At 39.3% G+C, this 17,633-nt stretch overlaps 1 protein-coding gene across 10 annotated transcripts in view; it reads left to right on the top strand.

Annotated features, from left to right (window-relative positions):
• The window catches only part of SOX5 (SRY-box transcription factor 5), a 296,501-nt gene that overhangs the window by 143,884 nt on the left and 134,984 nt on the right, over positions 1-17,633 (top strand). For all 10 annotated transcript variants that reach the window (XM_071551297.1, XM_071551303.1, XM_071551302.1 and 7 more), the window contains 2 exons: positions 1,292-1,464; positions 3,908-3,976. In XM_071551297.1, coding sequence (XP_071407398.1) covers positions 1,292-1,464; positions 3,908-3,976 — 242 coding nt within the window. The remainder of the gene's footprint in view (positions 1-1,291; positions 1,465-3,907; positions 3,977-17,633) is intronic.

Genomic DNA, 17,633 nt, shown 5'->3' with positions numbered 1-17,633 from the left:
TGGCAGGGGGGTAGACTAAATGAGCCATTACCAGTAGCTCTTTTCCACGTCTGACTGATAGTTGGCTAGGAGCACGTTTGGTATAGTCGCCAATTTTTCTCTTTTCTTTTTTTCACTTGGAGAGCACTGGTGACATTGGCAGAAGAACATTTCCTGTGTTTGAAAGAGGTTTGTGTGGTAGGGTTGCCCCAAAAGCAGGCTATTTTCAGACGAGGGATTGACACTGATAGCCTTAATCCTTTCCTAAAGGTTTTTTAGAAAAGGTTTCATGGGATCTGACTCATGTGAGAGGGTGTGGTGGTATTGGGGATATCTGTGGATTAGCTGCTACACATATTTTCAGGTCTTTTAAATTCAAAGTCAAATGATCCTGCATATTTTAATAGAGCCATTTTATTTTTTAGTGTATGATTCATAGCTTTTGATTTTTCCTGCTAATTTTTTATTCCCTTCCTTTATAACCCCAGTCCTTCTGGGTAGAAGAACGGTTATGAAAGTGAGGCAGTGGGTTTCTCTGTATGTGTCTACTGAATTGTCCTTTCAAAGCCATCTAATGACAATACAAATGAGAGCAATGGTGACTTGCACTTAACTCAGATTATCGCATATGTTTATACAAGACTTTTTCCTTTAAAAATGCATATTGGTGGCAGTAAAAGTGATAGTAGTTACCGGCAATTTAAATATTGTGTAATTTCATCCTAATCAGGGCAGCTGTAGATGATATAACAGCATCCTGACAGCTCTTGTGCACTGGTAGCAGTGAGAAGGCTGTGGGGAGCTCGAGAGGTACCCAGCACCTGGGAGACTTCTCTCCTTCCCCTTGGTTATAGAGGGATGTTAATACACACCTTACATCCGTGCTTAGACACTTACAGAAGCTGTATCTTTGTTATAAGTTTCTGACAAAAATATAATTGTCTTTCAAAACTGAAGTATGGATTTTGATCCACAGGAAATGTAAACAAGTGTTTAAAACTTGAAATTCTTTCAAAACAGGCAGTGTTTATTTTCCGTATTAATCTGATAAAAAGGCAATAGAAAATAGATGTAAGGGCAAGGAAACATTGAAGGGGGGACCAGATCAAAGCCTGTTTACAGAATTATCCTCCATGGCTCATTTTCCTGTAGAGGAACAGGTCTTAGTGTGCAGTATATTGCAATATGCTGCTGCTCTTTCGTTCTGCTAGAACTTTGCTGACAGTAAAGCTGCAAAGTAAAACCCTGGCTGGCTCTAAATTTCCTCTTTTCTTTTTACCCTCTTTTTTTTCCCCCACCATATGATGCCCAGGGACTCCAGAAAGCCTCGCTGAGAAAGAAAGGCAGCTCATGGGTATGATCAATCAGCTGACCAGTTTGCGGGAACAGCTGCTCGCAGCTCATGATGAACAGAAGAAGTTGGCTGCATCACAGATCGAGAAACAACGCCAGCAAATGGAGCTGGCTAAGCAGCAACAAGAACAGGTGAGTGATTATTACAGTGGCTTTCAGCTTAAATCAGTTCCTAAGAGGACTTTCCAGTAGTTTATCTTTTAGGCTTCATACTCTTAAAATTTGCTCTACACACAAATTTTTTTCCCCAGGTGAAAAGGTTTGAACAATAGCGAAGGAATGATTTAATTTGAAATATGTAAAGTGATGTTCTTTGTCATATAAAGATACACCTTCCATTTTGGAGGTATTTTCTTTCAATACTGGTTTGTTGGTTAGGTTTTGTTTGGGTTTTTTTAACTAAATGTAAACAAGCAAGTAAATTCAGCCCTCCTAAATAATCTTCCAAACCTGCTTGAATTCAGTAATACTGAATAGGTATAACAGGAACAAGATGCAGCACTTGGATTGTAATGTAAGAAATGAAAAGGTTGGTTTTGCCAACTGTGGAAATAAGTAGAGAAGAATGTAAAGTCATTGCACAAGTGTGACTTCTCTCCTACACTTGAGAGTCTTGATTTTCAGCTCTTGCAAATGTGCCTTTTCCTGAACATGCAAACATGTTTTCACATGTGAGCTGTTCCAGTGTGTGCATACATGGACATAGGAGATTTTAGACAAGAATATTACTTTTCTAACTGGTTTAACATAAATAATGTCCGGTTTTGTACCTGAACATGAGCAGAGAATACTCAGACATCTAGTTTAAAATTTTGTCAGCAGTCCACATTGATACTTCTTATCTGAAAGTGTTTTGGTCTGCCTGACCATTTATTGCAGCTTGGAATAAAATTTGAGTTTATATCATAGAATTGCAACTAGGTGAATTATATGAAACCCTCAGAATTCTTTGAAATCTGTCATAGTTGTCATACTTCAGTGTTGGTATTGTACCCAGCAAGTCTTAAGATTCTAAACTACTGCTGATACCTTCAGACTTTTAAGCCTTGAATGTATCAATTTTTAATTATTCAGAAACTTAAACAATGTTTTTTTGGCCTTGCACCTGAATTGCCACTTAGGGAGAACAGAAGTGACTTACCTATTAAACCAGAGAAGTTGTATCATGCTGTTGTTTACATGGTGTAGGTAGATGAAGGTGTGAGGGTGGAATTGGCAAGATTCCTTCACTAGGGGACATCCTGAATAAGCTATTTCCTTTGCACTACCTTTTCAAATCACTGCTGCTATAGGATAACTGAATGATTTGAAAGTGAAAAAGCAAATGGAGAGAATGGAAAAAGGCAGTAAGAAATCCCACGGTATTGTTATTAGAATAACTAAATTATTTTAATTGAAGAAATGGTGTATGCTTCTGTATTATATAGACACTAAAATAACTAAACAATGAAAAAAATGTATTGATAAAAATTAATTTGGTTGCTCTAAGAAAAGCTCCAGAAGGAAAACATTTATTTAATCTTTTAGATGTGGAGTTAACTATGAGTGAGTGTTTCTTATGCTAATAGTCTAATAATAGAAGTAAAAGAAAATACCTAAGGGGAAGAATGCACAAAATTCCTCCCAGTAAGTATGTATAAGTTCCCAACTGACCCTGATATGTGTACACATACCACAAGGGAAGAGCAGTGCTCCTTCTAATGTTTGTACTGCTGCATGAGCTGTTCATGAGAGCAGAGCTTTTGTGATAACTCTGATGAAAGTTTTCAAATTTGCTTTTTAAGTTTTAGGTATGTAATGGTTTATCTCCATTCAGCCTTTAGAACTCTAATTTGGTTCTGTTACTGCCTGCCATTTCCTTCACTGTATACAAAATACGTCTACAACAGGATTCCCAATCATTTAGTCAGCAGAGAGGGAGAGTGTAAGTCCTTACGGAAAATGCACATGGCTTGGAGAGGAGACTTAGGATGGCTCCATCACCTTCCATAAACCAGTTTCAATGTTGAGCTGTATAGCCTTGCACTGCCCCCTTAGTTCCTGCAGTTGATACACACATTGAAGAGTCAGTAATTTTCCCAAACTATGTTCCAATCTCTCTGTGCCTGTTTCTGCAGTAAAAAATACATACACTATTTTCCTCCAGGGTGTCAGATTTCCATTTTTTTGAATTTTTGAACAAGTGATGCCAAACAGAAGAATATTACTGGCCAATCTACTTTCTTTGGCCTTTTCTGCCTTCTCCTACTATTCTCCAACTTCTCTGCCAGTATTGTTCTTCTTCCTGGTGAATTTTTGCAGTGCCACTCCAGGCAGACTTTTGCATAAGCCCTTCTCTTGATATCCAGAACAACATTTTCCATAACATTCACTTTCACACTAGTATTAGTTGTGAATTTCTCCTGAGCAGGCACCCCTTGCTTCAGCAGCAGTCCAGGCTGCTGCCACGTGCACTTGAAAGTTCCTTAGCTTAATAAAAAGATTAGAAGAAGCAAACAGGGTGGAAGTTTCCTATCGACTGACTCCAGGAATGGTGATACATCTCTCATGTTTCCTCTGTGCAATTTCTCCACAGATTGCAAGACAACAGCAGCAGCTCCTGCAGCAGCAACACAAAATTAACCTTCTTCAGCAACAGATCCAGGTCAGAGACGCGTCTCCTCCCATGCCCCTGTTACCTCACTTTTCTCCCTTTTGTTTCCCAATGCTTTCCCCCAGCCATTATTGCCATAGTTTCCGTAAGAATCTCTACAGGTGACACATCTTTTTTATGGAAACACCTGAAGATTTTACCTGTAACTAGACAAAAAAGGTCAGTTGCCAGAAAGAGACGGTTTGAAATTGTTGTCCTACAACTCTGAGGTTTTGTGGAAGCAATTCTCTTCAGCGATCGATAATTGAGTTTACCTCCTTCCCTGGGCACCAGGTGCTGGAAGTCTGGAAAATGTTAACATTTGGGGTGAGGTGTTGTCTGAATGAGAAGCTGGTTGAAAGGTTGGTTAGAGTCAGGAGAGCAACTGTGTAGGTTCTAGATACCTATGGGTTTGTTCCCAGTAGTAGAAAAAGTTGTTAACCCAGCATAACCAGTACAGTTTATTTAACCTCTTTCTTCCTTAATATATTCACAAGTTTCTTTTCATGCCATTGACTGCATTTCATTACTTTTCTTCCGTGTGCAAATGTGCATGCCCCTGTTTTGGGAACAATGCACATCAGTTTGCCTGTGAAGGTTTTCACAGAATAACAAAAGAAGGAGTTTGATATCTTACAGATCTCTAGGATCATGGTAAAATCTTGGGCTGCTGAAGTGTGCAGTTATGTATAGAGCATTGCAAATCACTGTGGAAGTGGATGCTACATTCTGTTTATTCAGTAACAACAGGATTTTCCTTCCAAAGCTTCTCTTTAGCATTTCAGAATTAGTTGTCTAAAATTATCAACCATAACTGTAACCCATCTAAGAAAACCTAATTCCAGCAAAATCAGAGGAGTTGTATGGCTTCACATGAGAAGAAAACCCATCTCTATCATTTCAGAGCATAGTCTGTCAAGTATCAGGACTTGTTTAACTATGAAAAACTTCTGGGGAATGTCCACCCCTCTGTTACAGGGCAACTGCTATACAATATGTACTTTGCTGAAATTGGTAAAGCCTTCCTTGTTTGGCCTTGACATCTGTACATTTTTTTTCTTCGTCAGTTTGTGTGTAGGAGGGCTTTTTCTTAATTGCTGCATCTTTAATAGAACTTTAAAAGAAAAACAATAGCAGAACCTCTACAATTGAAAGGAAAATATTTACATTTTTAGCATTTAGCTATGGCAGTGAGAGAGGAAGTTGTTTTATAAGCAGTGAATAAAAATAAATTGAAGTAACATAATTTGACCCCAACCCTTTTAAGTTTAAAGGCCTTGTAGATAAGAATGAAGTATGTCGTTTTTAGGGGAGTGGAGAACCCTAATTATTGATAATGAGATATAGAGCCTTTCATCTCCTGATCCCTGGTCCAAGTTTGACCTAAGTCAGTAGTAAATGAAAGTCAGCTAGCTACCATCTGATACAAGCTGCAAGCCTAAGAAATGATTTGGAGGTCTGTCTCAAGGGATTTCAGATGAAATACTGACCCTGCTGAGGTCAGAATTTCACCTTCAGGGTCCACTTCACACAAACCCCATCAGATTTGGGGCACCCTCCTTTTGGATGGTCAGATGATAAAGGGCAAGAGTTAAACAGTCAGAGAGACACTCCTGTCCTCTCATTCCCATAGAGATGATCTGTTTGTAGTGAAATTTTGATTATACTGGGCAGGCAGTCTGGACAGTTCTGGGCCTGTATGGTCCTGAAATCTCATAAACCACGCTTGCAGTCCAATAACACTGAAGTCACTGATAGGAAAAAACATTTTAAAATAAAAAAAAATCCTTGTTGACAGTGAATACAAAGCAAAACATTTCTGCTCAATTACTCGACTGTTAGAGAAGAAACAATTCTTGAAGTAATCTTGCTTTGTGTATAAATGAAAACAATGAAGTCACCCAAACATGCCCATTTTTAAATGGTCAGTGAGTTTACAATCAGGTTATGGTTGGTGGAACAAAATTGTGACATGAATGTAGATGTGAGTTCAGCTCTTCTGACCTTGCCCTAATTAATCTAATAGGCTCCTGTCACATTGGCCTGAAGTTTTTAAATAGCACTGGATTTATTGACAGGGAAATATTCCTATAAAGTCTGGATAACTGTTTGACTTAGGTGCAACTGAATGATTAGGCTGCAGTTATGAACACAACCTATTTATGATAAAGGAATCATTTTACTTGAGCCAATTTTTTCTAAGCTTGTAAGAGTTGCTATAATTCCAGGTAAATTATTACATGGAAAAAAGCTTTTGAAATATTGTATTGAAAACATAATACCCTAAGGTAAAAAAAAAGAACAACCCGACTGACCCCATGATTTATGAGTCCTTTCTCTAAGTACGCTAACTTGGAAACAGATCCCTCTCCTTACCTCATCACACAATCACTGATACACACACAATACATAACCAGGGAGAGACTGCTACTCTCTCTCCTTCTTAGAGGACTGCAAATACTGAGTAACTACAGCTCACCTAAACTAACCATTCTGTGCTGCTGAAGAAAGATACTTTAATTCCTTGAGCTTAAAAAAGTATACCTGACATGTCAGTCTCTTAATTGACTTGTCTTTTCCAAGTCCATCTCTTCTGAATTAGCTGGAAGGAGGTGTCACTAACAGAGAAGATAAGCAATTTGTATAGAGAGTTGAGTAAAGAGATAATGCTGAACTGGAGAAAAGTTGCACATTAGGTTAAACTGGACAATCTGTATGACATCAAAATGCTAAAATGTGATCAAGGTGGGATTTGGGGTTTTGGCAAATGTTCATAATTTTTTTTCTACTTTTCAAGATGTTCTGTACCTAATTTGTGAAGAGGTTTGGGTTTCTCTGAATCATTAATTAAACCTCCCCTCATCTGATTTCATGCCATCTTGGAATGTATCCTCCTATGCACACTGCTTTCTGTTCTATTTAATCTTTGTGTGTATGCATGTTGGAAAGGTGTTCTCTTTAACAGTTTCTGCCTGCTGAATATTTGGGGTCTTCTTCCCTGCACTCCTGAGTCTTGTTTTACCAGAAATGAAAGTGGAATGTGTGTTTTGTCAACTCTGTGCATAAGCAGCCCCAAAGATCTCTGACTACATTTCAGAACAACTCTGTAGCCATCTGCAGCTGTAGAACAGGCTGAGGAAAGAGCATGCAGACACCAAGTAAGGCTCAGCAAGTTCATAGGCTAAATCTGGTTTTGTCCTTCAGGGCCTCAGGAGAATTCTCCTGGTCACCTCCTCATCTTTTGTGAGGCCATGATCTACTTCCTGCTGTCCTTGCTCTAGAACATGGTGAGATCTGGGGCTCTATAGATGTCACATCTTGGGGGCAGAGAGTGAAAGAAACTTGAAAAGCTGGATGGTCCTTTTTCATGATGCTGAGCTAGTCTCCAGGACGGGCAGTGAGTGTGCGTGGTGTTCTGCTTTGAAGGGTGTCTCTGAGACACAAAGTTTTGAAGGGTCATAGAGTTCATTCCCTGCACTTGCTCAAAGAAAAAGTCTAGCCCAGGATGATGATTGAATAGTTTGCTTTGAAGCTCAGTGACAAATGTCACTTTAATTGAACTATATTTAAAATGAAATATGGTTGTTAAAATTCATAAAGCAATTCATATTCAGTAGGGCACTGTTGATAAAATAGGTCAACCTTACAGCCTAAATTGTGATAAAACTGATGCTGCTAATCTCACAATTTTGTAGAAAGCCTGACAATGTTTTATGTTTTTCCCTCAAGCCCCAGCTCTTGGAGTCATGTGATGACAAAAATGCCAGCTTTCATTTCTTCAAAATGTAAACTTCCAGCTCTCATATTTCTAGGCAAAATCTGAAACCATGAGCATTACAAGTTCCAAAATTAGAAGGCAAACAAAACGGAGGCCAAATGCTGTTTTTTAAACTGTTCTGATTTTTAGTCAAAATTTTTTTTGGAGAGCCCAGCTTAAGATCTTGAAACACTTCAGGTTGCCAATAATGTAAAACTAAGATCTCAAAGCAGCAGCAAGCAACAGCACTGCTTTACAGTGTCGCTAACATTTGGGCCACAGTTTTGTTTTACTTTTTAGTTTAATACTGCCATACTTCTGTACTTTAGTACTGCAAGTTACTAATCTGTTTTCTTTTCTGAGTGACGTACTTAGCCCAAGAACCAAGTGCTGTCTGAAACTCAAGGGCAATTGCTGCCAGACAGCAACCATTTGATGACTCTGCATGTGTTTTAGTAGAGGGTTTTCATTTTCCTTCAGAGCTAGAGACTTGTCAGCAGATGGTCTAATAGGACACCTTTTTCGTGAGAAAGTTCAGATCTTTGAAGAATGAGAGGATCTCAACTGAATTCTGATGCAAAGCTGGAAAGAGTGCCTCTGACCGACTCCACCTGCCAGGTGGAGGGGTGTGACTTCTGCCTGGCTCCCGGCACATGTGGGGGCTCCTGGGTGGAAAACTTCCGTGGCCTCGATGGCCTCAAGTTTTGTAGACCTTTAGCATCTTGTCTGGCAGGGAGTGTGGGCACTACAGCTCTCCAGACTTTATGCTCCTTTGGGCTAAAAGCTTGGTCTCCCAGCTCCAAATAAGGCCTTTTTTTTGTGAGTCTGGATCCAGATTTCCATTATCCCACCCACTGTCAGCTGGCTCTGTCCTTGTCCCCATGAGTTGTGTTGGTAGATGGAGAGGCCTGGCTGTGCTAATATGTTCCCAAGTCAGAATATTCCCATTCTCATTATCTTCTGAAGTTTAAGATGTTGTTCCAGTTTGGAATGTAATAAAATCTTGAACACTTGGAATTTCCTGCAGGATGGTTACTCCATTTTGCAGCCAGATCTCTTTTTCAAAATGTTGCTAAAATTTGGGGAGGAAAGAAGGATTTGGTTTCTGAGTTACACAGAAGTTCAGAAAAATATTTCTTAAGCTTAACATGCAAAGTTTTGAAATGACACAGTTGTTATTGTCAAAACTTTCCAAGCACCAAGAGGCTCTGGATTGACTCCAGGCTTCCAAAATACTGGTAGAGACCTGCTTTCAGAGTGCTTTAGATATCGTAATTTACCCATGCAGTTACCTATTGCGATAATTGTTGTTGTTTAGATTTGTTATTGCTTTTGAACTCCTCAGGTGGGCAATAATCTGTTATCCAGAACTGGCTGAAGGATGTTCAGGCTCTTTTGTGTTCATTTTGTTTTGTTGTAAAAAATACCAGTTTCTTGTTGTGAGAAGACACTGATTAATTGACTGTACATGAAGAAACGTGAAGATTTTTTCCCTGCCCCAACAAGTTTGTACTCTTAAGTTATACTTCAGCATGGTTCATCCTTTTAATTTTCCTGCTGGAAAGCAAATTCAAGCAGGCCACTATATGAGCTAAAAACTTGGAATTGGAATACTTTGTGCCTATAATAAGTAGAGTAGAGGTCCTTACTCTTAATCTTTGCCCTGATGGTTTCTCGTCAGTGCAGCCACGGGACTTGTGAAATTTCTTTCCTGGTCCCCAGCTTCTTGGAATTTGTAACCCAGAGTTCTCTAGGAGGCTTTAAAGGGCTGGAGATTATGAGTCCTTCACTTGAGATAGAAAATTGAGCAGCCACTGTACGAGGGCTTGGTCACAGGTTTAGTAATATCTGTTGCTTCTGTATTACCATTTTCCCTGGGAATTCTTGTTTTCTGAGGAGTCAGTGGCAGCAGAGCAGTGCTTCATGGTGCTGCGACCCCTTTGCAAGCCATTGCACAGCAGAACAGTATTAGTTTTTCTGTAATTAGAGTCCTCTTTGCATATCAGAGAGAGGTGAGGACAAAAGGTTTCCTTGGTAAGACAATAAAGCTGTTGAAGTGAGGGCCTGATCCAACTCCCACTGAACATGGAGAAAAGGCTCTTATTCATATTAGTGGGAGTTTAATGAGACCTTTCTTCAGTAGGAAACTGTGAGAAAGTATCTTCCTTCTCACTCTGCAAAATATTTTCAGAACAGACTCCGTCCACTGAGACGGTTTGTTTTTTGTTTTGGTTTTTTTTGCCAGTGTGGATATGACAAGCTGTGACTGCACAGTCAAACCGACCAGGCTCATGGATTGGGGACATTTTGTCCAAATTCATCATGTGTCAGGAGCAGCTGTTTTCCTGCAACTTATAAACATGGGCATACTGGACTCAGTGAGACAGGCCCAAGAAGGAGTCACACTGCAGCCTTTCCCATGACTTTGCAACCTCTTCCCAAACAACTGAGGTTGCCGGCAAAGAGGCAAAACAATTGTTTCTCACAAAAGCTCTGCAGCTGATGTCCTATCAGTTATCAGAATAACTCTCCTGTCCCTTGAGCAGGAAAAAGCCTCTGGGAAATAAGTTATTCAAAAAAACAACCTAAAAACCACACACAGACTAAAAGAGAAAAGACAAGGCTGGGGGAGGAAATAGGGACAGGGAGGAGTGAAAATCAAAATCTAGGCTAGCAGTCAGAATGAGCTAATTGCTTTCTGTTGTCTCAACTTCAGCATGCAATGTGTGTGTTTGGCTGAAGGGTATGATGCACAGACTGTAGAGTAACCTGTGGGCCTTCACTTCCTTCTATTACTGTGAAAGTTAAATTATGTAAAAAATTGCAGATTGGTGAGGTGTTCGTCTGTACTTATTTCAGTGCAGAGTATCATTTTGCACTGAGGTATCATGGTTTTACCTCCAAAGATTACCCTTAGAGCAAGTTTCTGTGGGTGATTTGATCTCACACCTTTACTACACTGTTATACAATCCAAATTTGCTGAGTGCTCTAGTTGTACCAATGCAAATAGGGAGTATCTGCTTGAGACTTGTACAGTTTGAATTTATTGAAAGTGCAAGGACATGTTTGAGATAAATCAGCTCTTTTTGCCTATGCTGGGCTACATGATTGTGACAGCACTTGCTTTCTCCTGTGTTACCATTCCAAATGTTCTAAAAATTATGAGATTGTTTTGAACTTCAGGACTTTTTTCTTGCAATTTTAGCATCTTTTCTTAATTTACTTTTTGTTACTGAGCTTTCAGTGTTCCTGTTTTCCATTTCTCTCACACAATCACATGGGAGGGCCAGAAACTTATTTTTATTAAAAAACAGAGTGCTGAAACACCCAAAATAATCCAGCAACTAGGACTGTAAGCAAAAGGCCAGCAGTCAAGTACAGTCATCCCAGCTGGCAGCATTGTGCTCCAAGCCCTCATCTTGGTCTCTCTCCCCTCGGCAGGCATTTCAGGGCCCTGTCTTTATTTTCAGATCTCCTCTCCAATTTCTGCATCTCTCTGAGGCATCAATGAACTTAGACCACTTTCTTCCACTTCCAGCTCCCTGACACTGTGGTACTGAGCAACCTTCCTTATACAGCTGCCATCCTTTCCCGTAGCAACTCCTCCTTTCTGCCAGCTCTCCCTTTTCCTCCTTGTCTGTACTTCCACAGTCCTACTAATGGGGGTTTTTTTTGGCATTTTACTTGCTGTAGAGCATGCATATGTAAATGTTTGTGTTCAGGATGCATGGCATGAGGTACCTGTGTGCATGGGAGCGATGTCCCCGTTTGTGTACCCGTGCAGGTATTCACACAGCAGGCAGCAGAGGCACGGGAGCAGAAGGAAGGTACCAGAGTAGTTTGTCTAAGTGGCTGGAGAAGCTGAGCATGAACTCTTTATGGCTGCGATCTTGTCTGTGTGGAGTGTGTGTAATCATGAGCACTTTTGTTGTGCAGCCAAAAAAGGCTGCTACTGCTGCCTCTGCAGTAAGGTAAAGCAGGAGATAACAATAAATTTTTTACTGCTGGCTGGTGGAGGTGTTTAGGATGTGTTTTCTTTATATCTTCATCCGCCCCTAATTGAAGACGCTTTAAAATTGAATGACTAGCAGTCAAAACGTGTTTGCTTCAAGCTGAGAAGAAAAATGCTGGTGTCTCTGCTTCCAAACTGATTGCGCTTTGTACACAACTGACAGCCACAGTCACTTTGAGTGACTGATAAGTGGGAAGCTTTGCCACTTATCAAGGAATGCACGCTGAAAAGAAAGGACTGGAGCCGTTCAGATGCTTTGGCATGTTCAAAATAACATCTCACATCAGTCAGACTCAGAGGCACTAGAAGACATTTCAAAATAAACTTTATATCCATCTATCTATCTGTCTAGAGGCAAAGATTCAATTTAACAGACAAATCACTGTGTGGCATCACATTGGCTCTGAAAATGAGAACATCATTATAAGGGTCACGGGTTACAAAATAATTCAGTTAGCTGCATAATTTGAGAGCATTTATTGTAGGGTTCACCCCCCAGAACAAAACAAAATTTGAAAATTCACAACTGGCATATCATTCTAGTGATTTCTCTGAATCGAGGGTTTTCAGCCCTGTTGGCCAGGTAATATTTAGTTTATGTAGCACATGACATCCTGAAGGATCCCAAAGAGAATGAATCTCTAAGCTAAATTCAGATCTCATTTATTTCCTCTTCAGTGTTACAGACTGTGTGTGAGATTGCCTGGCTTTAATTCACAGAATGGTTCTTAGGGTTTTTTTAGGAGTTGCTGTGCTTTTTAGTGATGCATATCATGAATAGAAGATGTTGGTGGTACTATTAATGATACTTATATTAGGAGATTCTGACCTGCAAGAGCTGAGGTGTGAGGGTACATTTTCTTGTACTGACTCTGTAATGACAGTAGTAACAGCCAGTGTAGGGGTGGGCTGGTCCTCTGGAGGTGGGGACGTTTCAACCTGCCTTACAGGAGTTAACCTGATAGACATACAGGTAAGAAACACAAGCACACATACTTGGAGCTGAGATGGGATGGGAATCTTCACATATAATGATAGAACAAGGACATAAAAGCAAGTAGTGTGTAATATCCCAAATTAAAAATTGGACAGAGGATACATGGTGTTGATCTGGATCCACTAGTACTACTTAAAAAACCCCTCAAACTACCTCCAGGTTTACAACTCTTTCTCTAACAACATGGGCAGTGTTGATGTATAAAGGCCATTATCTTTTGTTGTTATTGTAAGCATTGCATCTGGGCATCTAATTCTGCCCAGCGTGTTCTGTCTAAAATGGTTGCTTTTCTAACCAAAATGGCTATGTTTGAGAAGCAGGGTATATTTGGGATTCCAAGGTTGACACCAGCACCCATACCTATGTCAAGAGGAAGAAATCTGAGGATCATTTAGTTTCTGCTGTCAATGACTTGCTTTTCTGATTCATCTCCTGCCATGTTAAGTGGTCAAGACACTGTTTTGATGGTTCATTCGAAAAGAGTACTTCAAACTCTCTGCTGAAATAATGGCTTAGAATGATTCAGAGGGCAAAGTGTGGTTCCACCTACTGAATCAACATCGCTGTCTTCACCACCTTGGAATTTTGTCCAGACATCTGGCATCCAAAAGCTGATGATGCCTTAGCCTGCATGGTTTAGGAGACAAGATGAGCTCACCGTTGGTGATAATAGCACGCAAGAGGCCAAGGGGAAAGGTTTTATTTTTGTTGTCCACTTTCTGTTGCTTATCTGCTACTGTATTGTATTTTGCAAATTGAAGTGGAAGGCAGTTAATTATGCTTGGTATTTTTAAGAAGAGTAAGTGAAACAGTTTATAATCCTTTGAAGGGTTGTGATTGAAGGGATGATGTGAGTGATGCCTGACTTAAAAATTTGGAGAAAGAGAGGAAAAAATACAGTTGTCATGTGGAAGTCTCTGCTGAGGAAAGATTAACTCAAGAGTTATGGGGCTTGTGCCAGCTGTCTTTATTTTGCCTCTTTTATATAGTCTCCAGTTAAGTTCACTTTTCACATTTGAATAAATTGTGTAATGGGTAAATAATTTCAAGGAACGGTTTAAGATTTTTATTCAAATTGATTTAAAATATGCTTTAAAGAGGCTAAGTATATGTTGAGAGTTTCTTGTGTGTAGAAGTTAAATAAAAGAATTTAAGGTCCAAGATAAACATAATAAAGTTATAAAAACTAAAATGAAGACTTATATGAAAAGTAGTAATAATAATTAAATGGGACAAATTTAATTCACAGTACTTGGAGTTTATAAATATTTGGCACAAGGAGTAAACTAATTAAAATGTGTGTGTTATATTTTTATCAATTTGACTTATTTGAAAGATGATAGTGATAGTGTTCAGCAAATTATTCTAAAGTTGGAACTTGGATAGGCTCAAGAAAATAGCAATTTAAAATGGATTTAGACAGAAATGATCAAGAGATTTCTGTACTCTTGTATGCTGAAAACAATTGAGAAAATTTTATGCAAAGGAACAATTAGCGAGGTAACAATTTAAGATGTTTGAAAGGTTCAAGTGCCAGAATTAGGTTAAACAGGTGTTTTATTTTACTCCCATGCATCTCTGTCATACATATTGAATAAAAAAATGGTATCCGGGGGAGCAGAATTACATGACAGTAAAATTGTAAACTATACTCAGAAGAGGGAAAATTAAAATAATGTTGACAACCTTAATTCTGATGTTGCCTAATGTTTGAGTCCTTGACTTTTCACCCAAAGTACCAATATTTTAACTGTTTTTCTATGTGTTTTTGATGGCCATAAAAGCACAAAATACTGATACTCCAACCACCTATGGTGTATTGTCAGCCCATCTTGAACCCTGAAATGTCACCGTGGCAGAAGTGCCAAATGTCTGTTGGGTTACAGGAGAAATGCTGTGTTCTCCTGGGCTAGCAGAAGAAAACAGTTCTCTGGCTGTGGTCGATAAGAGCCTGTACTATGAAGACCCCTCTCTTTCTATGTCCTGTTTCATTCCTTCCTTCAGTTATTGTGGAAATTTTATTGTGTGTGTGTGGTTTTGGGGTGTTTTTTATTGTTTTTGTTTGTTTTGTCTTGTTTTTTGTTTTGTTTTTTTGTTCTCCATCAATACAGAGAAGACTTTTCCTGTTGTTGTCCTCCTCGGAAATGGAGATTGATTGCTTGAATGCCTTTGTTGAATTTGGGCTGGCTATGTTGGAAATGGAGTTTGACTCATTCTTTTCAGCACCATCCATTTGCTCCCCGCTTTGTTTCCATCATTGGTCTTGGGACCATATGAGTTGCAGCCACTACTCAGTTCTTTACTCCTAATTTACCACATTCTTTGTGCTTTAGCAAAAAAAACAAGGCTGAAGGTACAAAATTCAAAGCCACTGATCTTTTAGTTAAGGAATCTCTTGCTTTGAGTATTTAATGGAAGCTTGTTGTAGCATTTGGCCCTTTAAAGCTCTGTGTGGTGAGAATTTGTTTCCTTATCTTGCAAACTTTGTGTACAATCTTGTCTGCCTTTCACACATTTCTGAGCTGTGGTTTGTCAGTGAGAGGGCTTTTTTATATACTGTGTGGAATGAGTTTTAAGTTCCTAACAACTTTAAGAATCATGTACATCTGCATTAAATATCTTTCCAGGCTTTTTAACCCTGGAGTTCAAATTTGTACTCCAGGAACAAATAAGTGTATATAAACCAGGTGACTGATGGTGTTCTCACCTAATACACAGAGGTAAGCTGCCTTGTACACATTTTGATGTGTGCATTTGAAATTCTCCATTTTAGATATCAATTATAAAACATGACTGCTTTTCTGAACATCGATTTTTACCATCTCTATAGGATTTTAGGAGGAAGGAATAGGGATGTTTTTGTTGTGGGGTCAATATGTTATTAATACTTAGCAAATTACAGCTGGTCTTAGTTGGGAATTGTTCAAAGCTTTATGAATTCTTCAGCCCTGCTGACAGCTCATGTGAAATCATGGCAAGTAGAGAGAACCCTTAATTTAGAGCAAGATATGAATGATCACAGTATTTCCTAGTATTGCAGACAGACTGGTACATGCACTGGGAAATACGAAATAAGCAGAAATTGATTTAAATTGCTTGAAAATTAAAGACTTTCCAGAAATGAAACATCCCAACTTCCTTCTTTTCCCCTTATGTGATTCAGTGAATGTCTCTATAGCTGTAGACACCCCTATAAATGTAGCATCTGTTCTTCCATGGAACCTGTTTCTGGCAGCAGATTTCCTTGGGTAGGACAGCTCCCAAGATACATGATAGATCCAGGAGTTTCTTTACCACTGTATTGGTAAGCAAAGATCTGGAGAGCTGATATATTCTAGTGACTAGAATTAGAATTTTGCTCTATTTTATGCATTTATTCTTTATTTGAAACAAAAAGCAGATATAAAATTATATTTTTCAAGAGTTTTAGCTTACTGTGTCATGAGTTTCAGGGTGTTATGGCATCTACTTTCCTTCCATTCTTTCTTATTGCACAGTGCAGAATTCCTGTCGTCTTGGTACAACCAGAATAAAGAAATTCAAATCATAATCGAATTACTGACATAGAAGTCTTGTGTTCTATGTTAATAATATTTACACTTCTTATTTAAAACAAAACACATCCGTTTTAGGTGTTCTTCACATTCCCTTTTGTGTATTTAGGTGGATTTGTGTAAATCACAAGTTTGCTTTCTGCATCTTTTGAGAGGGTGGTTTGAGCTCAGTATCCTCTTAGCAGAAACTCTTGCAAAGTCCCCGTGGGAGGAAAATTGTCCATTGTGTTCTTTTGAAAGCCGGCTATCTTTTTTCCTGGTGCTGGGCTCAAGTGAGTTTATTCTTCCACTCAGGGATATCTTAGGAGGTTCCTGTCCCTTCTGGTGCCTAGGAAGCAGAGCTCAGATATGTATATTGTATTTGTTGCCATCATATAATCTGTGCAACTTCCCTGCAAATATAAAGAATTATGCTTTCCCCAGCTGTTCATTTGATAGGATCCTAGTCTTTCATTTAGGGAAAACTGTCCTTCTCAGATTCACATTGTTTGAACCGTGGCCTCCTTTCTATACCTGTTGTTTGTTTTGTCCTTTTTTTTGTGTGTGCGTAACAGGTGTTTCTTTCAGACAGCCAAGGCAGCAAGGCAAGGGCTTCCTTTATGGCAGATCTCTTGAGACTTTGATTAAACTCTTCTTTGTGATAAAAATGCCACTGCCTTTAAATGAATTTCACATGTAATCTGTGTTTGCACAAATGCCCTCCATCCCTCTGCTGTCATTGCTGCTCTGTCTCTCTTTTGGTTTGGGTGTGTTTGCCTTTTCTCCTGTCTTTTGCCACAGAACTGATTCCTTTTTACCTTCCCAATATTGCACTCCCCTCAGAGCCTGGATGCAGCCATGGGGATGGTTTACAAAGAGCAAACTGTTTCTGCAAAAAGAGCTTGCCTTTTTTCCAGCATTTGCCGTTGCTGCCTCCACAAATACCATTGTCAGAGAGCTGGGAGAAGCTCCCTCAGAATTTCTCAAGGGGGAACCACGGGTTAGAAATGAAGCACTTTCTTTGCATCTAGTGAAGCATGTCTTGGTCTAGTGGGTTGTAGGTAGCACAGCTATTTTTCTACCTGCTGTGCTTTTTTTTCCTACACTCTCACTTGTTGAGTAGGACCTACTGTTTTTCTGGCCAAGTCATAGGAGTACTTTGGAGAGGTCTGGTCAGTTGTGACAGGAGCCTAGGTGTGTTTTAGACAGAATGTACACAGAATCAGTACCCCACGCTACCAACTTCTCTAATGTACATTTTATATTCCTTCTAGTTTTTGTTTAGGATAGGACTCCCACTTTCTCCAGTATCCTCTTGACTCTCCAGATGTTAAAACAGCCAGAGAAGCAGTGAACACCAAAGAAGGGC

This window comes from Pithys albifrons, chromosome 3 (genome assembly GCF_047495875.1).
Source record: "Pithys albifrons albifrons isolate INPA30051 chromosome 3, PitAlb_v1, whole genome shotgun sequence".
Classification (NCBI taxonomy): Eukaryota; Metazoa; Chordata; class Aves; order Passeriformes; family Thamnophilidae; genus Pithys; species Pithys albifrons.
The sequence above is the reverse complement of the archived record's forward strand: the minus strand, read 5'-3'. Positions and strand labels throughout refer to the sequence as shown.